We start from the raw sequence: 24958 nt of genomic DNA on the forward strand, positions 1-24958 counted from the left end.
GTGCATTATATTCCGTGTTTGTTATGATCCACATGATGCTTGCCTTATATGAGGTCACAATGTATTGTTGTGACGATATGATATAAATGCAATTACTGTATAACAAAGCAACAAGTGGTTGAGTACGAGATGTTTAGTCTGTGCTTGACACGAATAAATAATCATAAAACGTTAAAATGACTTTCTAGAACCTTATAAAAACCAAATGGGCTAATACAAATGTGCAACATTGTTTTAGAGCTTATATACAAAGAGGAACAAAACAGACATGCAAATGTAGGCTATCTGGGAGTGTCTGACCCACTGGCAGTCACATGTCTTGACAATGTGGATGTTTCCAGCTCTAACAGTGTTGAGGAGCCTGGACTTCTTTACAGGGCCCAGCGGTCGCCCCAAAACAGGCACAGGTCTGTTTAAAAAGGGTGCTATAGCCACAGCTTTGCAGGGTATAACGATTCATCTGAGTTTGGAGACTAATGGCCTATTGTGTTTTTACGATGCTCGAATGCAGTATAGAGCTGGAGATATGGACTTGGTTTGTCTGCATCACCTTTCGGGTTGTCCTAAAGGGATTGTCTATGGATGTATCATCAACAAAATGTAAGTCAATAAACACTATTAATTAATTTAACATAATTTATAGCATAACGTTTTGCCTGATTGTTGTAGCCTAGTTAATTAAGAATTATATTATAGATTATAGGCTATTGCTTGATTAAGGCTATATGCTACTAATCAATCACTGCAAACTAAATTACATGTATATTATATTAATCTAGGCCTATAGCCTAGTTGCATGGCAATTAACCTGAATTTTGTGACGCGTGTTCAACGCTAAATGCGCATGTTCTCGTAGGCGGGATGATAGCCTATATGAAAGAAACTAAATATGTAACAATGATAGCTTTTGAGTGCATGCATATTGAACTTGAGAGTGCGCAGACGTGACCGGCTGGTGGCGACAGACATGCAGGCATGTTCACTTGAACTCCACTGTGACCGCGCAGTGGATACGTAAATATGCTAACTGCTTAAATCATATTTTTAGGTCAAGAAATAGATTTGAAAACATTTATGTTCAAATACCATCATTTTTTAAAATCCTAATGCTCTTAATGAATTTGAGTGGAATAGTAAATACACAGGTGTTTTCCCTTCTTAACTAAGCTACTAGACTGCATCCTAATTCCTATGTGAATGTTTACCGTTTCACCCTGCAATGCTCTGCGTAGGGGATGCGCAGAAAAAAATGCAGCATCGATTCCTGATTCCTCTAAAATCATACTGCTTTTGCTCTATGCGGAAATACGATGGAGGCTTTGTTCATGCTCAGGCAAACATATTTTGTTGTGTCAGATATTATTTGTGTCCTCCCCATCTGCACTACCCAGCCAAGCGCAGGAAAAGCCAATGAAACGCGCTCTAGTCCGTGACGTCAGTGACGCTGTTGCCCTCTCGATGACTTCCTGTCCTGGAGCGACTGACCTCCGCGTGAACCTGATCCCGGTCTCGAGCAGAAGCGCGTGCCACAGGAATTTCATTTGGAAATTGTTTATATAGACTTCATATTGTTTCCATGTAAATAATGCTCTCAATTCATTCTGAAAATGAGATTATGTTAAAATGGCGTTAATTTCCACCTATAATCTATTTTAATAAACCAAACCCTACGAATATCTAGCTTAATGCATGTCGTGAAAAAATAAAAACATAAGCTCATTTTCCCTCGTTAATCAAGGCACCGACCTTTAGCCTACCTTACTGAACTAACAACAACGCAAGTTGATTTAGACAACTCATAGTTTTCGCCAACGAATTCTAACTTGGGTGAAAACATCCCAACCTGAAAAATGTTATATTTGGCAAATCTATATTGTAAATTAATTCTCACTTTAGCTCGTATATAGGCCTATATATGATTTAGTCTGGATAGAAAACTGTGCCGTTGACGCTGCTTTGCTCTCATTCTTTAGACGCATTAATTTTGGGATAAAGTAATAGCTCACAACATTGCAGACTTAATGTTTTATTAATACGGCACAGGGAACACAGAAAAAAAAAAAGAATAAATTAGCCTATATAAAACAGCCAACAGAAAGAAAAAACAAATTTGATATATGTGGTGGCAAAATAAATATTTAACAAACCTCTCTTTAAATTTCTAAATCAAAACATTTCAAATAGCCTACGTGCTTAGTTATTAATAATTCCCATAATTTAGGCTATAGGTAGGCTACTGCATGCAAAATTGTATAGGATATCGTTAAAGAGCTATACGTACTCACAGCTATAAATGTTATGTTTGAAGAAATTCATGTAAATACAAGATTTAAAATTTAGATTCAGAAAGAGTCTATAAAGAATTAAACTATATATAAACTATAAAATAATACATTTGTAATAATTTATACTTTACACTGGACTTAAAAATCACACGCTTTGTTCCATGAACGTCCTTGTGCATTTTAAAAAGGAACCAAAACAATGTAGGCTAAACACATTGCAGCCTTTTCTTCACTAGTGTGAAATATATAGTGATAAGATAATATATATCTTCGCATTTTATAGCTAGCAGTAGTGGCAAATTATTTTGTTTATTTATTTTTAAACCTTTAAATATTTGAAAACAAAACGCATTAAAAGCCCTAAAACTGAGGTTTAGGCTAAGTATAGCCTATCTTTTCAAACATTTAAATATTTTATAACAATGTTTTGTTGACAGTAATATATATATATATATATATATATATATATATATATATATATATATAGGCCTATGCTATATGTAACATGAAATGGCAACAACTCTTGCACTTAATAATTAATGTGGAGTGCAACAGATTAGATAGCCTATCAATAATTTTGTATAGCCTACGCTTACATTAATAGCTTATCAGATGGGCTAAGCAGAAGCAACAAATCCTCACGTTGAAGCATTTATAATGTTAATAATAATAATAATATCTGACTGTTATGACTTTCGCTGAGTTATTTTATTTTAACCTTGGCTACCGCCTTTTTCGTTGTTTTTGTTTTATTTTGAACACGCAGAATAATCAAATTCATTTTTTTTCCATTACAGTAAAATATCTACAGACATTTAGGCTAGTGTTTACAGAAATACCTGGTGAAACAACCCGTTAAATTGTCTATATAGACATTTTACTCACGTGAAATTTAAAATGCCTTAAGCCTAAACCAGGAGCCTATAGCCTATCTACCCTACTGACACGACAGCATTAAACTATGGTGTCTCTGATAACATTATAATATTTACAACTAAACGGACGTTCTCTTGAACACTGAATAATCCTTATTTTTGCAATTTTCATTGATATCACATGGGCTGCGCCCGCGAGTGTAAGATTAACGTCAATAGTGTTAAATCCGCAGGTTCCGTAAAGCGCTTAACCAACAACCTTGACACTGAGAACAAATCACAATGCGGCCAAATATTTTGATATGGTGAAGTATATGGCTCATGTTTTTCTGAAATTGAATAGAAATAAAAAAATATTTATATAAATATATAAAATATAGGTTAGGCTACATATATGCCACTACAAAACTATTTTAGCCTAGGCCTAATTGTTAAGGCTACGAAGAATGGTGCCAGTGCTTCATCTCAACGTTTGCAAGTGCATGTTGCCTATAGTTTTTTCTTCTTCAATTAAGTTTGATAATGCATTATCAGGTTTATTATTAAAGTAATTTAAGGCTTGTGAAAGTAATATTTTTATTACTAAGAGTTACCATATTTAAAGCATACCATAAACACTGTCCATCAATGAACACAGCATTTTACGTCAGGGATGGAGGGTCCTGTTAGCTTTATGGAGGCCACAACAGCGTCAAAATGGACATTTAACTCTTTCCAATTAATTGCGTTTTGAAAGAGAAACGCTATCCAATTCTCGCGGTGTTACATCTGATGTTGCCGAGCAACCACATATCATCAACAAACCCTGCGAGGACGCGCACATGACAGCGAAAGACTGTAAACAAATGTAGAAATTCTGTCGCAAACCAAACAACCATGTCATATAAAGGATTCGCGAGCCACAGCAGAGTATCAAAAGAGGACCAGGAGTTTTACGACTTGAAAAACAAAGCCGCAGAGTATTACAGGTCCAACGGGGTGCCGCAGAAGATAGAGAGCGTCTTGAACGAGATGTTTTGGCAGAAGCCGGATGATATCTATGGTTATTTGGTGGGTCAAATCAACATACTTATGCTTTTGAGATATGACAAATGTAAACGTTTCATCTTAGAATTATAATGATACCCGTTTTAAAATTACGGATTACATTTTTGACATTACGTCTTGTCCATTTTACATGTTATTCTACCAGAATGAAGTCAGTATTGATGTAGGTCAGATCCCCATCATTACACACCAAATAATGATGCGAAATCAATAACTGCTCTTTCAGGCAAACTATTTTTCCAGGCTCTCTTGTACTCCTGTGATTAGTAAAATCACCGGAAGGCAGGTGTTCGACGGAAGAGGATTGACAGCAGTTCAGACCGAAGTGCACTGCATCATCAGAAATGAGGAAAAGGTAACGTTAGATTCTGAAATCATCCACATGTTTTTCCTGCATTTCAGCGCAGCTACCAATTTATCACATGGATGGGGTTTAGGTGCATTACAGTAAGCAGGCCTAAAATAATGAAATTAACATCAGTCAGATGCTGATTTTCTTGACAACAAGGTGGATATCAGATCTAAGTGTCTCTGTTTTGATGGTTATGGGGAACCAGAAACAGGTCGTCCACCATGTAACCTTTGCACCATGCTGTACAGTTCACAGGAGAAATTTGTAGTGACACAATGATGAATTTAGGTCACAGCGTGTCCACATACTCATGCACACAGACAAACCCAGAACAATTAGAGTAGGAGAGCGTGTGCATTTGTACAGTGACGCACGTGCCTCAGCACCCAACCACTATGTGTGACCATCAGATCACTCTCTGTCTCTCATTCTCCGTCTGTTTTGATCTCTCTCTGAAGCTGTTTGTGTTTGCGAGGTAAGCATTATGCCTTCTGGCACGGTGGCCATATTGCAGTTGAGAGCGCTGCTGTTTTGGTTTGGCACATTCAGAGCTTATGACAGTAATACAGCAGGACAGGGAACTGCCGACTGTAGGCATGAGCTGGGGGGAGGAGAGGAGAGGTGAAAGGAGGAGGGGAGGAGAACAGCACATAAAAGGCATAGAAAAGTTGGGAGAAATGCTGTTTAAAAGAAAGGATTGCAAACACTGCCCAGGTGCAAATCAGTGTTTTGGCAGTATTGGAACGTAATGTCACACTTTTCAAAATAACTTTCTAAACTCAGACCTTTGCATTAGCATTAGCCAGACCCAAACACACTCATCTTCAGCTTCAACTGAAGCTTTCCTTTGCAGAGATTGGGAGCAATCGCTCATCTACAGCACTGTTTAGTACGCCTGTAGAGATAAAGAGCAGGATAAATTAAAGCTGCAAGCAGCGATGAAAAGGGCCCTCGCACCTGTGCCACCGCTACCCAGCGGCTTTAGGAAAACAGAGCACTATTCGGTAAATATAGGAGGACTATGCTAAAGTAATTTGTATTTGCCACACTTCCTGCTACAAGCAGGTGGCACTATTACTATAACCGAATAGGAGCATGGCCATGTGTTCAGGACAGGACTCTTATCAAACATGTGAAGTTTGGGGCAGATCGGACATTATGCCTGAGTTACTGCAGGCTGTTTGTGGTTGCCTAGCAACATCGGAACTGCAAGCAAAATTGACAGAGAACTTCTCTGATGATGCATATTTCACCCAGAGGCTGAAATTGGGTTTGCACATCTACATTTGTCAGGCCGCCGAGGGCACATCCTTGGACGAAAACTCAAGATCTTCGCAATTTTCCGTCGCAAAGGCCTTAAGATTACACTAACCAAATTCTGAAGAGGATCAGATCAAAACTGTAGGAGGAATTTGTTAAAGTACAACGTCTGGAAATGGCAAAAACTGCACAAAATCTGAGAAGTTGTTCAAAATAGCTGACTTCCTGTTGTGTTTACCGATTTTGATACATGTACGTGAAATGTAGAGCCGGGGCAATAAAGTAAGGGGGGAAATTGAGCCATTTTACCCCACCAAATTCTGAAACCCAAAATCACACGTAAATTTTCACCACTTCTGTGTGCAAAGTTTCATGAGTTTTCGAGCATGTTTAGGCCCTCAAAAAAACGATTCACTTTGGAGAAGAAGAATAAACGGAGCAAAAACAATAGGGTCCTCTCACCATAGGTGCTCGGGCCCTAATGAAGCATCCTCATCACATCAATATAAGTATATTTGGCACTTTACCCATTGTAAGAAATGCATTGTTTTCAAATTAAATCCAAAGATTTTGACATCAAAATCCAAAGATCTTGACATCAAGTAACAAACACCAGCACACATCAGATCAACAGTTCATGTGCAGATTATTATATTCAGATCTTGGTCTTTTCAGATTTGAAGTGGCTTGTTTTCCTGATCATGAACCTGTTTATTAATACATTTTTTAGAAGAAATAGCAGAATATCGCTTAAAAGGTTGAAGCTGTGTGCGCGAATAAGTGCTGTAATGAACTTTTTTATATTAAAAAAATCTTTATATTATTATTATTGTTTTTATTTTTATTATTTCTCTAGAAATTATTTTTTATCTCTATACAAGAGCACTTTTTCTAACCATATAAAAACACAGTCCACAACTCCATGTGCTTTGAGTGCAAGTAAAACAATATTTAAAATGTTTTTTGGTAACTAAGACAAAGCCAAAATAAAATATTAAATGAAACACTTCTGAATAATCAGACTAATTAAATAGGCCTTGGATTAAATTGAATAACCAGATTTTACAAATACAGTGGAATTCATTACAGGGGCACATTTAGAATTTCAATGAGCTTTTGTGTAAATCCTAGATGGTGTGCAGAGCGGTGATGGTGGGCCCTTGTGATGGTCTGGCTGATGGTATGGCAGAGTCAGGGGAGGCGGTTTCTAATAGCAACCAGCAACATCTGTCCAACACAACAGCTCTGAAGTGGATCAGAGAGCATCTCAGTCCAATGCTGCAAGGCTTCAACCCCACGGACCAAAACAGTGTAGACAAAATACTCAGGTGATCACACATACAATAGAAAATACACATGCAAATTTTGCCACGAAGGTTGCTATGATAACCAAGCGTTAATACGCACATGCAAGACTGAGGTTGCGTGTATGTTCTGCAGAGATTTCTTCATGGCACGTTACCTGGAGCACAAGGACAGTCTTAACAGAGAGGAGGAGGAGGAGTTGAGCGATGAAACAGTGTCTGAGGCTCCGCCCCAGGCCCCTCCCACGCTGGCTCCTGCCAAAGACAAGAAAAGTGGTGATAAAGGTAAAGGAGCTTTTTAGTTGTGTTGCAAACTGGAGTTCTCACAATAAATATTTCAGAATAGTAGAGAGATCAGAGACAGCTTAAGTGAGGGAGCCAAAGGAGGACAGTAACCCATGTTAGTGTAGCAAGTCATGCCTGTGGGATACAAAGACAGGAGGTTAACCAAGATTCCAGCCAATCTCACTGATCTGACAGCTGTTGTAAAAGCAGTCTGAAGGAGTCCACACTTCTCTCTTTCATAGAAACCCTTCTGGGAGGTGCTTTTAGTTACATTGGCAGCTTGTACTGAGTTGAGTAGCAATCTATGCGACACTGACTCTATTTCACCTTTTCCTTTAATCCAAACTATTTTAGAGAGATCACAGATATATTTAAATATGCCCAAAGAAACCTTTCCTACTGTAGAAAACCTTTTACGCCTACAGAAATGAATAGTACTTTTGAAAAATTTGTTTGAAATGATGGCCTTCAGTCATATCAGTGACCTAGAAAGAGCGGTTTTATCCTAAAAGGAGTGGGTCGTCTCTCGTGTTGACTGCTATGTCAACATCACACGATCAGTTGAATGCTTCTCACTTAATCTCAGTAAACCTGCTATTATTGGGCATTTCTGCAAGAGGAATAAATGAATCACGTGTCAGAAATATGCCTGACACAATGACATCAGTAACTGAAACCTTTGATACTTCATCTCTCTTAAGATTTAGGTGATGTATGATAACTGTGCACTTTAAACTGGACATCCTTTAATCTGACCTCTCCGTCCCCTGCACTTTCTCTTGCTGTGTCTATGTGTTTGTTCCCAGGTAAAAAAGGAAACAGCATGGAGAAGCTCCTCCCTCCTGCAGAATCCCCAGAGCCGAGGTTGCCAGGGGCCACGGCAGTTGCTGTTGTTTCTTTAGTGGTGGCTAAAACCGCGGCCAGACTTTTAGGAGCACCCCTATACCGACATATCACATCATTAAGAGTCCTGCAGGTACAATACCTTTATAGGGTTGGTAAGATTTTATGATAAGTTTTTAATGCTTAAAAGGGCTACAGTTACTTAATCAAAAATAAAGTAAAATTTTTATTATGAACAGTGCTGTGCCTGTTAATATTTTTTGTGGAAATGTTGATTTTTTTGGAATGATAGGATTTTCTTAAAATATTTTTTGTACACTAAAAATTACATATAACCTTTCCTGTCACTTTTGCTCAATTGAATGCATCCTCGCTGAATAAAAATATTAAATTATTAATTATTAGAAAAAATGATTGCTGTAGTCACAATGAGGTCAAACGTTTAAAGTGCGTGTAAATACAAACACACGATACATGTTTTAATCGTCAAGTGGACATCTGTGTACTTGAGAAGAACTGCATTGTGGGAGAAGACTTGTGTTCTGATGGAATTATTATACAGAAATGTACTGAATACTATACTAACGTAAATCTCCTTTTTATCCTTTTGCTTCACTTCCTGTGAACTGCTTTAGGCTCAGAATGAGATGCACTTGCCTGTGCCAATGATTACAATACTGAGCTGCGGAAAGAACTCTGTGGGTAAACTAAACCTTCTGGAGGAGGTCATCCTCATGCCAAGCTTGTCGCAAAGAGTCAGAGAAGTATGCATATGTTCAAAGATCCCACCTTTTCACATTAAAACAAACAAACAGTCCGTTTTCACTGTTATATAGTAAGGGGCGCGATTATGCATCTTCTGAAAGAGTACAGAATCTCCGGATCAAAACACAGGGCGAAGAAGGTACAAAAACAAGTGATACAAGCGATTTGATCACCTTTGTGAATCTGTTCGGGACGTAGTCTTTGACAAAAAGGCAATGTTCAAAATGTTGCTTTTTTTAATGATGCGTACCCTTAACCAATTTTTCAAGTGTTGATTTAAAAGAATGCATGAAGCTGGAATAAAACGTTTTTTGATGTTTGAAAGCAGAGGTTCTGTTATTTGTTTTGATATATTCCATGTTCAGATATTCATATAACGAAATATTCTGGGGATATGAAAGATTTGCGAAAATGCTAAAAATGTATCTGGCTTGCAACTTAAAAAAAAATGCCGGAGGGGAAAGAGTTCAGGGAACATAAAACATTATGGGAACGTTATTTTTGAATGCACTGAAACAAGGAGTAACACTTAAAAAAAATGTTTACACAGACATCGAACTAAAACAAGTCTCCACGAACAGTGTGTTATTAATGTGTCTTTGCTAACATTATTAAAGACCAGATAGCTTTAACGTTTGTTCATAACTTTGAGAGAACCTTGCCAGGACATTAATCAACTTTCTGAGAACGTTCCGTTTTTATGGAGCTTTTATGGCTCAGATGTGTTAATACTGTGCTGACTGTTCTCACTTCCAATTTCCCTAATGTTTGTCTTTAGTGTATGTGTATGTCTGTGTTGGCCTTGTAGGTCATTGGCATGGGCCTTGAGCTACACTGTGAAATGAGGAGAGTTTTGAATGGATCGGCATATAAAGCAGGGGTAAGGATGCTCTTATATGGTTTGACTCAATGACAAAAGGAACATAATGCTCTATGATCAAGCTCACACAAAAGCATCAAACAGCACACAAATTACGTGGGGATTTTTTTGATGCTTTGATGGGATAATTATCTGCACATCACCATCTGAATTAAATAAACAGGGCCAAATAATGTGCAGGGCTTATGAATGGCGATTGAACCACTTAACAGCATGTCACACAATAAATATATATTTATGTTAAGATGGGAGGCTATTGCTGATGCACAGTGAATAGCCTCGGTAAAAACCTTCATAACATTATGACATTCTGAAAGAAATATCATGGTTTCCTCAAAAATATTAAGCAGCACAATTGTTTTCAACATTGATAATAATAAGAAATGTTTATTGAGCATCAAATCAGAATATTAGAATGATTTCTGAAGGATCACGTGACACTGGAAATTCAGCTTTGCCATCACAAGTATAAATTATATTTCAAAATATTATACAGACGCCAAACTAGTATACACTGTTTTGCCAATATTACATTATGAGACTTTTTATATCTTTTCAACATCATATTCCTCTACCGCTCACCTGTTCTCTTACTGCCTCAGCCTATAGGTGTATCCGATGAGGGAGCGTTACAGGTGGGGTTTGAACATCCTGAACAGGCTCTTGATCTGGTCACAGAAGCGTGTGCTAACCTGGCATTGCCTCTGGGTTCAGACCTGCGCTTGGCCATAAACTGTGCAGCACACGGCCTCATGGACTATGTGAGTGATTGGAAGACAGAATAGGGAAATTATTAGGCTCATATTCACTTGCGCAAGTACTAAATTAGATACAGCAACACATTCAAAATTAAAGTCTTAATAACACAGTAACCATTTTAAACATTTCTCTTGCTGTCCTCTAGTCACGTGGGAAGTATGAGGTAATGTCAGGCTGTCACAAATCCCCAGATGAGTTGGTGGACATGTACGAGGGGCTGATTAATAAATATCCAGCTATCAAATCTCTCATTGATCCTTTCAGGAAAGAGGTGAGTTTTAAAAAAACATGCATTTAACTCCTTAAAGCAATAAAAGTGACTTTAGCAAGTGTCATCTGTTAGACTGGGGAATGGTTGAACTGACGGCGTGTCTCTGAGTTTAGGATGTAGATCAGTGGGAGAGACTGGCCTCAGTGATTGGGCAAACTTGCTGCTTGATTGCAGATGCTGCATTCAATCTCTTTCCTCGCTGGAGTGATGCCAAACCCCTCCCACCGGGGGTCACTGGGGTCATTAATAGGCATCACAATGAAATGACCATCTCTGACCTTATACAAAGCATAGCTGATCAGAAAGGTAAGTTCCAAACATAGGCAAACAGTACACTAATGGCCAACTGTCAAAAAAGTTTTGACAATAATTTGTAAAAGTACAATGTCCAAGTCTAAATATATTGCCTGTAATAAGTACACGTCTTCCCTGTGTGGATTGAGATGCAGAGACGATGCTGGCTGCAGGCTGTGGCGATACATCAATTGTTGACTTGGTAGGTTGGTCATATTTGATTTATTTCTTGCTAGGGAATTCATTTCTCAGCATGTAGTATTTGACCATGTCTTTTAATAATAGTTCCTGAATATGTGCCTATGAATATACAAGTCAAACAACTACTGAAGTCCATGAAATTACATTTTTATCATACATTTGAAACAAAATGTGTTAAACACGAACCAATATTTGTTCTAATTAAGTAGAAAAAATTATTACAAACCATTACCGTAGCATATTTGCACAAAAAGGGCATGAAAACTAAAACGATTTTTGCTGATTTGCTTAGTGACCAATAATGCTGAGTCTTAAATATTTCTTCGTAACATTTGTTTTACATTATTCAAAGTCCTAAAGGTTTTCCAGTTTAATTAGATTTTGAGTCCCAGGTTTTTAGTTTTGGACCTCACCATATGTATGTGTTTAAAGGCTGTAGGGTCAGGTGTGTCCTTTCTTAAACTGGGCGGGTTGAGAGGAGAGGAGCGAATGGACAAATACAATCGTTTGATGGTGATAGAAGAGGAACTGGAGCAGGAGGGGAACCTGGGTACGATTCTCTCTTTTACACATTCTCACACTCACATAATGGAAACCGCCATTAGTACCATCTATATTGAGAAAACTAGTGTGTTTCAATGTATAGTACATTTGTGTATTGCAGGTGCTAGAGAGAAAAAACAGCCTCTGTCAGATCTTTCTGAAGCATTTAACTCGGCTGTGATTCTGTGACCATCTCTACTAAATGACGTCTTGATGTTACTTCATCTCCTGTATGCCTAACATTATCACAGTAGGGTTTGTCTGACCAAAATTCGTATATATTAGAATTCATTTCAAAATATCTTTTTGGGCGCAAGATTGTAAACTGCCCCACCTCATCTAGCAAATATTTACATATTTCTGTGTGATATTTTAGTGCTAATAGATGGTGTATACATTTTTGAAAAAAGAACATTATTAAATAAACACCATGTTTTTTTTTTAAATATATTTTAATATTTGTCACAATAAACATTTCCACATAGACCATATAATTATTGTGACAGAGGTCAAATTTTGCCCACAAAACTAATTTAATTAAATGTGTTTGTCAATATTTTCCTTCCTGAGGTCTTTTCCATTCCTTGTGCTTCAGATTTACCTGCAAGTTAAAAAAATACAAATTATTATTACAAAATGAATCCAAAATTAATTTTTTATATACAGAAAAAAAAAACTAAACTAATAAAAACTAATATATTTTTAAAATTAAAAATATATTTGCCCTGTGAAATATTACACATTATATTTAAATACGGAAATTCTGCCTTTAATTACATATTTTAAATATATAAATACTTTTATTTTATAATATATACTGTATTATTAATTTAAATTCTAAAATGCTACTTAGATTTAAAAAAAACTCGGACAATGAACTGTTTTTTTTGAGAAATCAAAGTTGTTCTTCAATTATGAAGAGGCATAAAACAACCCATCACTTCCTTCTCCACATCCTCTTCTCACTATATACAGACAACAGATACTGACACACAGTGACTGAATAGGGCCAATTATCCAGCCTGTTTAAAAGGGCAGCAGTGTCCGCTTCATACAAGTGTTTGTGTGTGTTTGTGTTTGTGTGAAAGAGTGTGAATGGACTGTTTTGTGTTAACAAGTGAGAGAAACCACAAACCCACAGCTGCTCTGTGAAACTACAGAAAACTCTCAAAGAATGTGATGCGTTCAGCTCCAAACCAACTCGCAACATGTTTTTTATCTTGTTTACACCTTAATTGTTTTATATAAATACTAAATGTACTAACATTGAACCTTTTAAGGAGAGAAACGCATCTCAGAGAAAGTACACCAAAGTTACATGATGCAGAGCAGACAGCATTTTGACAGAAAGTCTACAATGGTTGACATCTGTGAAGAGGAAAAAAGCTATTTCCACACGGCAGGAGTGGAGGGGGTTGCTGGAGACTTACTCTGGCTCCCCACCAGGCAATCATTCTGTTTGGAAAATAAACAAAATGACTAACAAAACAGATGAAATTAATTGTTTTTCAAAAAATACACACACAAGCCAGGCTCCAAATTGAGGTTGCTTTGTGTTGTTTGACTAGAGTTCTGAAACAAGTATTACAGAACACGATAAAAAAAGTAAACATACAGTAAGATGGACAGAAACGACAGCAGAGCAGCAACCCAGCGTTGCATTTCATGATTAAAAGCTAGTTGAGATTGACAATGTTTAGAGTACATCGAATAAGAGAAACATGTAGGCCAGAAGAAGAAGGAGAGACTACACTTGATTAAGATATTTACTCATTTACAACTTGCATCTTCAACAAATGGCGAACTGGAAACTTCAACAGATCAAAATACGCTAGCAAGACATCAGATCTAGTGAAAGTGTGAGTCGATTATCGATTGTCTTTTGAGAGCTGCTGGGGAATGGTTGCTGAAATTGATGAAAAACTTTCTCACTATAAAAGGATCCAGATTCTTTCCAGAATATTTATCATCCCAGTTCCTGATCTCATCTCTTCCGCATCTAGTTTGAAGGCTGTGTATATGTTTATATATGTATTCACACACACCAGTGGCATATAGAGTAGTATTATACAAATATGATTTTTATACAATTAGTACAGTAGTATTATATCCTACAGGATATTAAACAATTAACATATGAGGAATATATATATATTTTTTTTAAATAATTTAAATATGAAGAAAAAAAATAAATAAAAAAAAAACTGTTACCATTGTTATCAAATTACATGTTTTATATAGTATTTACTTTAAATGTGACTACCGGCATATTAATAGTCTCACTGGACCAAAATTCTACTTAAAATGTCAACCACATTTTTATTTAATTTTTTTAAATTATGGAATTTATCATTTCAGCCAATCATAAGATGCTATTTGAATTTGATTGAACATTAACATGTATTGTTAGATATGAAGGCAACACACCAACGAATGCCTCATTAATATATCATCATAGCCTTTACAAAACACTATTAAAACTAAACATATCCCTGATATCGGCTCTATCCATGCTATATACACAGCTAGTTTACTGCTAAACTGCTGTTGTTCATGAAAAACAATCATATTTTGACAGTTTAACCAATATTTAACATTGTTTACCAAATTCACAAGTGGCATTACAAACAACCTCATGGTTTTCTTTAAATGTGAAGCTAAATCTAAAAAAAAAAAAAAAAAAAAATCTCTTTCTCTTCACAATGTCAGAAAAAGATTCTCATACAGAGCCTTGAATTAGGAGTGTACAGTGTGTGTTATTCTCTGTTGCAGACCAGGGTCAGATGAAGAACAGAGTAAAAGAGGAGAAAGAGAGTGAGTAGGGAATAAAGTTTCATCTTGTGTCCGGGAAGATTTAACCCCATGAAGAGCTCTAAGCCGCACTGGAAATTGTGCCTAAGTGTGTGAAAGCGTCATTGAGCCTTAGCACAGACACACACATCTCCTGTTTCACTGCACAACAACAACAACATCACAGCAGCTGCAACTCACCGGAGGAAATGAAATCCTGTTGTGTAACGAGGCATGAAAAACGTCACACTATTGTATAAATCTGATCTAGTGTGCGTTTAAGACAGAATAAAATGCTTCTCTGTGAATTGGATGGGGAAAGAAAAAATTTCAAGGATCAAATTCACAGCGGAAAGGTGTTTATCGAAATGCCAATGAATGAACCAAGCAAACACTTAATCACTGACCTCAAGTCAACAGCAGATGCTTCAAACCCATCCTGAATGATTTTCCAGCCTTGTAGACTATCAAAAAGACCTTCAGATCGCATCAAGGTCTTAAAGACCTTATTCCCTTTAAATGGTTTTATTTATTTGTTTGGATTATTATTACACATACACTACCATCAGTACGTTTTTTTTAAAAAGAAATTAATACTTTTATTCAGGAAGGCTGCATTAAATTGATCAAAACAAGACAGTTAAGACATTTAAAATGTTACAAAAGATTTTAATTTCGAATTATTTATCAAAGAATCATGAAAAAAAAAGTATCACGGTGTCCACAAAAATGTTAAGCAGCACCAAATCACCATATTACAATGACTCACAAAGGATCATAATATTACAGTTTTTACTGTATTTCTGCTCAAATAAATGCAGCCTTGGTGAGCATTAAAAACTTTACAAAAACATTAAAATATGAACCGACCCTTTTGAACATTAATGTATATAATTCTTTAGACATCTTAAGTTTTGAAGGTCATTAAAACAGCATTATCAGATCTTTTTTTCTAGTAGCTTTCATGTAAAAAATAATTGAGTGTTTTTAAATTGCACTTCGGGGGGATGGAAACTAGAAATGTGCAATCACTTAGAAATCATAATTTAACGGCTTGAACATTTTGATCTTCACACTGAAAAGAAATATCATGAACCTTTCAAAAAAAGCTCCTTCCATTCACGATTTAAAAGAAGAGTCTATGTTGTGTTTGGCTCCAGAAAAGGGGTTCATTTCTATCTAAACAAGTATTTTTCTATATAACAACACCTTACGAAAGTCTGACCTCCTTTAACGAAGCATTTAGAGTGTCACAAAGATCAGCCGCCTCTCACAATGTCTCTTCTGGGCTGCCATAAATGAAACCTCCTCAGGCCTGTGGCTATACACATGCTGTCAGAAAGCTTCAGCCACCCATTTAAACTAAACTGCTTTATATATTCTATTCAATAGCGCTTTATTGTCATGTTGGCATGTGAACAATTTAAAAAAGAATAACACATTTCATTACAGCTCAGTCAATAGATGTATAAATAGCATCAATTCACTGTCTGTTATTTTAAAAATTTGTCTCAGGAATAATAGTCGTGAATGATTGATGACCCCAAATTGTTTCTCTTCTCTATTGTTGGCAAAAACACCAATTTCTGTGAGAGAAAGACCAATGCTGAATGAGAAAAAATATCCAGGTTCATGAAACAGTAAAAAGATATTTAAAGGGGGATAAGTTCACACCAGTGGCTTGTAATTACAGAGCGGGACATTGCAAGGTTAATACTAGTCTAGCCAAAGCCATTTGAAAACACACTAGGTTGGCACATGTTCAAGGCTAGTCACCAACGCCCCTCTAGAAATGCTTCACAAACAGACAAAGCATGTGTCAATAACTTTGTTCAGTGAGGACGGTCCAGCCAAAGTACAAGACTGTGGGACCGAGGGGATTTCGTTTCACTGCTATTAAAAAGTTAATCACAGCCAAGAAAATAAATCAAACATTATACCACTAAAAGATTTGAGCATGTTCTTAAGCTAATACAACTTCACTAATATGTTTCTTGCAAACAAGTTATTGCTCAGGGCTTGCTCTTTCATAGCTCAGGAGGATATTTTTATCAGTAGCCTTTCATTTAAAGGGTAAGTTCGGCGTTTTACAAGTAAAGCCCTGTTTTAAGATTGTTTCTGATGAAATCGAACGGTTAAGCATATCAGTGAACACCTCAGACCACTCGGTGAGTTTCACGTCTTTGTAAACTAAATTTTAATGCGTTTATATGAATGATTGTTCCAGTGCCCCTATGAAACCATTGTATAGGTGGGGGTGTGCTAACACAAAAACCTAAAATTCTCGGGACAGCAGCATGTGTCAAAATTTTAATCTTAACCGTTCGATTTAATCAGAAATTATCTTAAAACAGAGCTTTACTTGTAAAACGCCGAACTTACCCTTTAAGTATCAACTTTGTCTCTTCTGTCAAGAACAAAAGCAGACTCCAATTGTTGATATGCAGAAATAGTATAAGCTAAAAAATTTGTGTGGATGCAGTTTAGATATTTAGGTCTGTGAAGAATATTTGAGTAATCCTGGAATCACAGACTTTGTCTCAAACTGTGTTCAAATCGTCTAATTAACATTGTTGAGATTACTATAATAATATCCAAGATCTCTTGCGATTTTTTTTCATTCAAGCAACCTCTTGTATAAGTGACATATATAATACTGTTCAAAAGTTTGGGGTTGGTAGGATTTTTAAAATGCTTTTGTAATAAGTTTCTTATGCTTCTAAGACTGCATTTATTTGATCAAAAATACACACACACACACACACACATACATATATATATATATATATACATACACACACACTTTTTATAAATCTAAAATATAATTTCGATTTGCAATTTAATATATTTTAAAATATAATTTATTCCTATGATGTCAAAGATGAATTTTCAGCATCATTACTCCAGTCTTCAGTGTCACATGATCATTCACAGAAATCATTCTAATATGCTGATTTGGTGCTCAAGAAACATTTAATATTTTTTATCAATGTTAAAAACAGTTGCGCTGCTTAATTATCTTTATGTAAACTGATACTTTGATAAAAGAACATTAATTTTTACAATGCAAAAGTCTTTACTGTCACTTTTGATCAATTATTGATCAAGTGTTCCTTTCTTTCAACAAAAAACTAAACAAAACAAAAAACAACTCACTGACCCCAAACATTTTAATGTTAGTGTTAATATGGTAAAATGTTCATATGCTGAATCATACAGTTTATAAAATAGATTATTTTATGGATTTTGAAGATACAGAAATTGAATATAAAAACTCTTTAAACCAAACAAAAAAGAAAAATTAGCTGAACAATTGGGATTAAATAGTTTGAACCATCCAAAAAAACTTATGTCTATTCACATTACAGCTGAACTTCTGCAAGTATTACATTTTAAAAATAGTATGTAACTCAAGGCATTTAGATTTTGTAGTCACATGTGTTTGGTTAGTTTGGATGAATTGCACTGCGGCTGCAGGAAGACATATTTTGTTGGTGATATATTGTATGGCTCTGCATAAAAGAACAGATACTCACAACCTATGAGCTCCTATGAGGGTTTGAGAAGGTCAGTGCATATTGTGGTTGGTGTGTGTAGTGGTGTGTCCTGTTCCCTTGTGTCCTGCCCTGGTTCTGGCTGGGTTTGCTCAATCTGGGTCAGATTCAGAACATTACTGGGATTCGCTGGAGGGGAAAGGTTGAAAAGTTAAATGGATGATCTGGCTCAAGGGACAGAGAAATTAAGTGAAATGTGTGTGTGTAGACAGACTGACAGTTATTCTTTGCAGTCTTCAATGCTTCCCTCCGTCTGTGCAGAGCCTTCTCTAGCTCAGACTTCGGAGATGGTGATGGAGGGCGTGTCCCATGAGAAGAGGAGGGGCCAGGGCGCTTGGCGGAGGTCTTAAAAGAAAGATTCCATTACCATGCTAACAGCTAGCTTTTAATTCTATTGTTTGTTACATTATTTGTTTTTGTTTTAGTAAAAACATATACTTTCATATAAAATTATTTACATGTTTAAGTGAATATAATAATATAATATTCAATTTTAATTAAAAATAAGTAAAGCAATCCTGACCAGGATTCCCTGAAGTTCCTGTATGGCAGAATTTGACGGTGTCCGTTCGTTCTGCAGGGAAACCCATTCGGAAAATTAGCATGTAACAAGTAGCATGTCATGAAATGAAAGACTATGTAAGTGGGTGTTATTTTTAAAACGATAATAATAATTAAAAAAAAAGTCTTATATGGCCTACTCACCAAGGCTGCATTATTTGAGCAAAAGTACAGTAAAAACAATATAGTGAAATATTAAAATTGTTGAATGTTCGCCGTTTCCCGCCTCCGCCTTCCCATAACATCTAGACTGCGTTACTAAAATTCTGGGATCATTTACTCTCCTTCAAGTTGTTCCAAACCTTTCTTTGTTCTGCTGCACACAAAAGAAGATGTTTTGTAGAAAGTTTGTAACCAGGCCGCTTCAGGGCACCATTGACTTCCATAGTAGGGAAAAAATACTATGGAATCAAAGGTGCCCCAGAACTATTCCGTTTTCCACATTCTTCTAAATATCTTCCTTTGTGTTCAACAGAACAAAGACATTTATACAGGTTTGGAACAACATGGGGGTGACTAAATGATGACAGAATTTAAATTTTTGGGTTAACTATCCCTTTAATTGGGAGTGACTTGATAAATTGATTGGCAATCATATAAGTAATTTTATTCAATTACAATGATTAACTGGTTTGCATGTCAGGGTGTTTTCAGGCTGTGAGTGTTTTGTATGAGTTTTTATGAAATGCGTACCGGTCCAAGTCTGGCCTTGTTGGTTGTCTGGGAAACACGTCGGAGTTGAACTCCGTTTTTGATTCGCTGCATCATCTCATCCACAGCTTGCTGTTTGACATCCTTCTCTGTCAGATTAAAAAACACAGATCAACACACACTCATTGCCTGAATGTTACTTCGGTTATAGAATATGTAGATGCACTTATGATAAACAGCATTTATGTAGATAAACGCACGTCTGCTGCTTTTCATCAGCAGTCAATTTAGACGGAATAATATCAGACATACAGACAGAGCTAAACAGAATTGCGAGGGTTTCTATTTGAGCTTGCATGCACAAATATTAAAAAACAAATCAAAAGAAAGTTGATCTATGATGTTTGTCTTTGTTTAGTGGCCTTGGAAACACTGTCATTAACTGGAACAAAAATGTGAATATTATCTGCTTTCCAGTCTGATGTTTTTCTGACATGATAAAAAACAAAAACACATTCTCTTTTCCAAAGACACTAAATTGGCAGTGCATTTCAGAGCTCAGTATAGTCCAATAAAAACCTTCTATTCATATGAGATCATAAAAATTGACATTAACAAGAACAACTGAAAGAAAGATGATAAGAAGTATCTAACCTTTGGCCTGCACTTATACTTATTATAGGATCTAAAATAATTTTAGTCAATCCATTCAAAAAAAATCACCATTCCTCATAAATATTCAAACCCAGTAAAAAGTAAATCAAGCACTAGTAATATGTATATAAATGACTTATCCAAACTCTATAAAAACGTATTTGCCCTTTAGCAAAAAGCTGCATGTCGTTTTCTTCCCTTCCAATTTTTTTTAGTACAAGGCTGAAAGAAAGTGCTCAGGACAAACTTGAACTTGACCCAAGTCTTCTATTATTTCCCACTGGTGTGATGAGCAACAGAACTTTACTTCATGCGAAATAGTATATATTAATTACATTGCGTCTTATTGAATACACTGCAGCATCTTAATTAACACTGATCAAAAAGGTCAAGATAAACATCTGAGATCTTTCACGCGGCTTGATGGCGAACACACTTTTACGATTACGGTGCTTTTAACTGATAAATATATGTAATCTTTATTACGCGCATCCTTCAAACAGCAGAACTTTTAACCTGAGTATATTTATAGAATGGAAATGGAAATGTGTCATAGCTTTGCTCTTTACCTGGGACTTTCTCAGAGGAGTCTTTCTCCACTAATGCAATTTCAGCGCTCACATTTTTTTTCTTACGAAGTATAGACAGTAATGAGCTGAAATAGACAGAGACAAAAGAAAGAATTAGAAAAAATAACTACTGGCTATTAAACAATGAAAAAAGAGAATAAAACTAAAAAAATAAAAGCCCTTCAACATTTCCTGCCCAAACTTCCCGTTTCAACAAGAACAATGTCATTGAAACTGAGCCCAATGAGCAAACAGCCCACTGACTCTTTCACTGATTTTTTTTAAACAGGTTTTTTTGGATTTTGCCAAATGCTAACTCTCATACGAACTTGTTTACACTCATTTGAATGGTTTTGGGCACAAACAGACACTCACCTGAGTGGGTTGCTTGAGGGGGCAGGGGGTGGAGGCAGAGGGGGTGGGGGCGGGGGTGGCGGAGGGGGTGCTGGGGCAGCTGCTGGTGGGTTGGAGATCTGCTGGAGCTTCTTTTTAAGCTCCTCCACTACAAAACACACAGGGTTCTCAGTGATACAAACACCTGGTTGGTTTTGAGTGCTGTCTGAATTTATGCAAGTGTAGCATACACTACTGTTAAGAAATTAAATTAATACTTAAGCAATGATTCATTAAATTGAATAAAAAGTAACAGTCAAGATATTAATAATGCTAATATTTTTTACAATTGCTACAATTGGATGCTACAATTTATTTCAATTAAATGCTGTTCTTTTGAACTTACTATTAAATCAAAGAATCCTGATTTTTTATTATCATGGATTCCACAAAAATGAAGCAGCACAGCTGTTATCAACATTGATAATAATTATAATAATAATAGTGACTGCACTATATATAATGACTGCACTATATATTTTAAAATATATTAAAATAGAAAGAGTTATTTTAAGAGCTATTTTGTAATAATATTTCACAACATTACTGTTTTTATTGTAATTTTGATTAAATAAATGCAGCCCTGGTGAGCAAAAGAGGCTTCTTAAAAAAAAAAAAAAAAAAAAAAAACCTTTGAACAGCGGTGTATCTACAACTGAAAATCAGATAAATTGAATTTCAGGCATCTGTCCTCCAACACAACTTAACAACAGACGAGACCTGATGAAGCCCTATGTGTGGTTTATGAAATATGTGAACCTGTCTGGGTTGTACACCATTTTGAATTTAGAATGCTTTTTAAATTCCAGCTCAATTCAAGATTTTTAACGGAGGTATCAAACAATATCCAGAATTGAAATTAAAATTGAGGAAGAGGAATTAAATTGGAATTGAAACTTAAACAGCAATTTTCTGTCATTCAAACTTTCTGTGGCCAATGCAATTTCAATTTGCACATAGAACAGCTTTTTGTTCTTAAACTCGGAATTTATCACAACACTGGTACCTGTGAATCTGAGGTCTTTGGCTTCAGTTTCAGCTTTAGTGTGTTTGTGCTGCCACTCTTTTCTCTCCTCCTCCAGCAATTCTGTCTGTCTCCGTAATGCTGTCAGCTGCTTCTTTAATTCACTGCCCTGTATCTGTTCTTCAAGAGCTTTTACCTAGATTCCGCCGAAATACACACCGCACGACAATCCAAGACGAAAAACAAACAAACATGGGTTGTTAAAATGGAATGTGACCTTTGAACTGTAAAAAATAATTCCCTTACAAAATGAAAAATCTATGAAAATTAAATGGTGACCAGTCTCTCTCTGGGTCACATACAAACACTCTCAAAGTAAGTCAAGTTGACTCCAACCATTTCCCCTAATCCTTTAATCACACGTTAATTATTGTTTAAATGCAGAATGCGGATAAATGTTTCTCCTTTTACACAATCAAGTAATACACTGCATGTGTGAGTTTTTTGAGTGGCACTGGGAGGGGCTGGTGTGGTTGATTTGATTGGTTTGTCTGTTATTATTTTAATGACATTTAGTCTGTACCCTCTAAGGACACTGTGACCTAAAGGACAATGTGGGGATTAGTGTGTGTGTGTGTATGTTACCTGCTGTTGATGCTCCAATCTCTGTGTCTCTAGAGTGTGTGTCAATGTGTTGATCTCTGCCAGAGCTTTCTGCAGAGCTTCTGCAGGAGACACAGTCTGGATCAACATCTGACTTTGTCTTTTCAGCTTCTTCTGTTCTACTAGCATCTTCATACACCCACAGAGAGAGACAGACAGACAGACAGACAGACAGACAGACAGACAGAGAGAGAGAGAGAGAGAGAGAGAGAGAGAGAGAGAGAGAGAGAGAGAGAGAGAGAGAGAGAGAGAGAGAGAGAGAGAGAGAGAGAGAGAGATTGGGCACATAAAGAACACGTTCACACACACCACTTAATTAACATATTCAAGAAATACATAAGTATTCAGAGTTCCTAGAAAGTCTAATACATTTCATTCAATTAATTATGAAATCAAATCAAACTGAGCTTTCACCTCATGTGCAAACTTCTCTGCTTCAGAACGCAGGTCCCTCTCAAGCTTTAGATCCTCCTGTAAGGCCTCAAACTCATCTAGTGCATACTTGGAAACTACAAACATACACTGGTAAGCATTCGGATGGTTAGAGTTTGGAGCCTTGATGTCCTTGGCAGACAATTCAAACACACAATCTTCGAAATGCTTATGGTGCCATTTAAATTCATACTCGACTTCTGATGTAGTCAGAACAGGGCACTCACTACATGGCACAGAATTTTAAAAGCATTCAGGGTGTAACCTTAGGTGACCCTTACCCATAATTCTGCTGTCCTCTTTATAGGTAATTTATTTACACTACCATTCAAAAGTTTGGGATCAGAAAGATTTGAGTCTCTTATGCTCACCAAGGCTGCATTTGTTTGATAAAAAATACAGTCAAAAAAAAGAATTCTTCTGAAATATTATTATAATTTAACATAACTGCTTTGTATTTTAAAATGTCATGTATCCTTCTGATGACAAAGCTGAATTTTCAGCAGCCATTACTTCTGTCTTCTCTTCAGTGTCACAGTTGCTGTTTAATACTTTTGTGAACACTTTTTCAGGATTCTTTGATGAATAAAAAGATTTTGTAACAACAAATTTCTTCACTGTCACTTTGATCGATTTAATGCATCATTGCTGAATAAATGTATTTCTTTAAAAAAATAAAATAAATTGACTCCAAACTTTTGAACGGTAGTGAACGACAACATAAAGTCACCATGGCTAAAGAATTCAGTAGTGATCAAGTGCCTTTCAACTTTCCATTCTCTTCTATTATAGGCAACACATGAGCAATGCTCTCAAATTCATCACAAAAATTGGGAAAATTTTAAGCAATTGCATGAAATACTGTAAGTCTGACTTTTGTCATTTTAATAACAAGACAAGAAACACAGAGGCTTTGAATGAAGATGTAACAGTTTGAATACAGAGGTTAGGATCAATGAATGTCTGGATTGGAAAGCAGTAAAAAGAGAGAGAGTGGTTCATGTAAGAGGATATAGTAGAGAACAGGAGTACAACTGACCTCTGTTGTATTTTCCCAAGAGCTTCTTTTGTTGGAATGTTTCAGCTATTAAAACAGTATTATCATGTTTCTCTTTCAGGAGCTTAGGAAGAAAGGGAGAGTGAGGGCTTCACGTATTTGGGTATTACTGTTTCATCAGAAACATTAAACAACATGACACAAAGACAACCCCCTCTTTTCTATTTAATTGTTATTATTCTGAGTGAAAGCTACAGTGAAACATGGCAAGGGTTAACACTAAAGACATTAAGGAGGTGGATCAAAACAGTTCCGTTTTGATAGGTTTTTACATCCATTAAAAAAAGTGAATGATTTTAGTGTATATGCTAGGCCCTTTTTAAAATAATGGACAGAAGATCAACCTTAAAGATGAGTATTGGTTCATTAATGCCGTAAAACCCAAGATTAAATGCCTTTTTTTACATACCTCCTGTCTAGTTTGGCAGAGCTGCTCTCTTGTTGTCTCCAGATCGATCACCATCTGCTTCTTCTCAGCCAGGATCACCTCCAATTTATCTCTCAGCTCTACCACGAATGAACAAGAAATGTATTAATAAAAAACCTACAGTACAAAACAGCCTAAACTGAACAGTCTTGTAACCAAAAATCATGAATTGAGGACTGCAGCGGAGGGGAAACTTATAAGTGAAAAATTACTAAATTTTCAGTCTGTTTCTCACAAAAAGATATTGAATGCTTGTAAGACTTGGAATAAAGCACATGT

At 36.2% G+C, this 24958-nt stretch overlaps 2 protein-coding genes across 5 annotated transcripts in view; one reads left to right on the forward strand and one right to left on the reverse strand.

The window, feature by feature from the left end:
* The first annotated feature begins 3882 nt into the window (after positions 1–3882).
* Positions 3883–12518, forward strand: eno4 (enolase 4). 2 transcript variants are annotated; one of them, XM_077239382.1, is made up of 13 exons: positions 3883–4210; positions 4434–4562; positions 6951–7147; positions 7260–7408; positions 8215–8384; positions 8887–9015; positions 9825–9896; positions 10499–10657; positions 10801–10926; positions 11040–11232; positions 11370–11422; positions 11854–11971; positions 12086–12518. In XM_077239382.1, exons 1-13 carry the CDS (start codon positions 4037–4039, stop codon positions 12151–12153), a joined length of 1737 nt encoding a protein of 578 aa, XP_077095497.1. In that variant the 5' UTR covers positions 3883–4036; the 3' UTR covers positions 12154–12518. The 2 variants fall into 2 exon arrangements, with proteins under 2 accessions (XP_077095497.1, XP_077095498.1); XM_077239383.1 differs by having other exon boundaries at positions 11376–11422.
* The window catches only part of shtn1 (shootin 1), a 28849-nt gene continuing 16288 nt past the window's right edge, over positions 12398–24958 (reverse strand). The window contains exons 6-18 of one of the 3 annotated variants that reach the window (XR_013206644.1): positions 24662–24759; positions 24235–24316; positions 23178–23272; positions 22746–22892; positions 22143–22296; positions 21119–21245; positions 20744–20829; positions 19563–19669; positions 18832–18882; positions 18527–18653; positions 18291–18437; positions 13230–13332; positions 12398–12565 (exon numbers count right to left, since the gene is read on the reverse strand). Coding sequence is in view for 1 of the 3 variants with exons in the window: in XM_077239384.1 (XP_077095499.1) it covers positions 18304–18437; positions 18527–18653; positions 18832–18882; positions 19563–19669; positions 20744–20829; positions 21119–21245; positions 22143–22296; positions 22746–22892; positions 23178–23272; positions 24235–24316; positions 24662–24759 (1208 nt within the window). In the remaining 2 variants the exon portion in view is untranslated. Of the gene's footprint in view, positions 12566–13229; positions 13420–18290; positions 18438–18526; positions 18654–18831; positions 18883–19562; positions 19670–20743; positions 20830–21118; positions 21246–22142; positions 22297–22745; positions 22893–23177; positions 23273–24234; positions 24317–24661; positions 24760–24958 lie in introns of all 3 variants that reach the window. The other 2 variants (XR_013206643.1, XM_077239384.1) reach the window with 2 other exon arrangements.

This window comes from Siphateles boraxobius, unplaced genomic scaffold (assembly GCF_051911475.1).
Source record: "Siphateles boraxobius isolate OS27281-9 unplaced genomic scaffold, OSU_SipBor_1 22, whole genome shotgun sequence".
Lineage (NCBI taxonomy): Eukaryota > Metazoa > Chordata > Actinopteri > Cypriniformes > Leuciscidae > Siphateles > Siphateles boraxobius.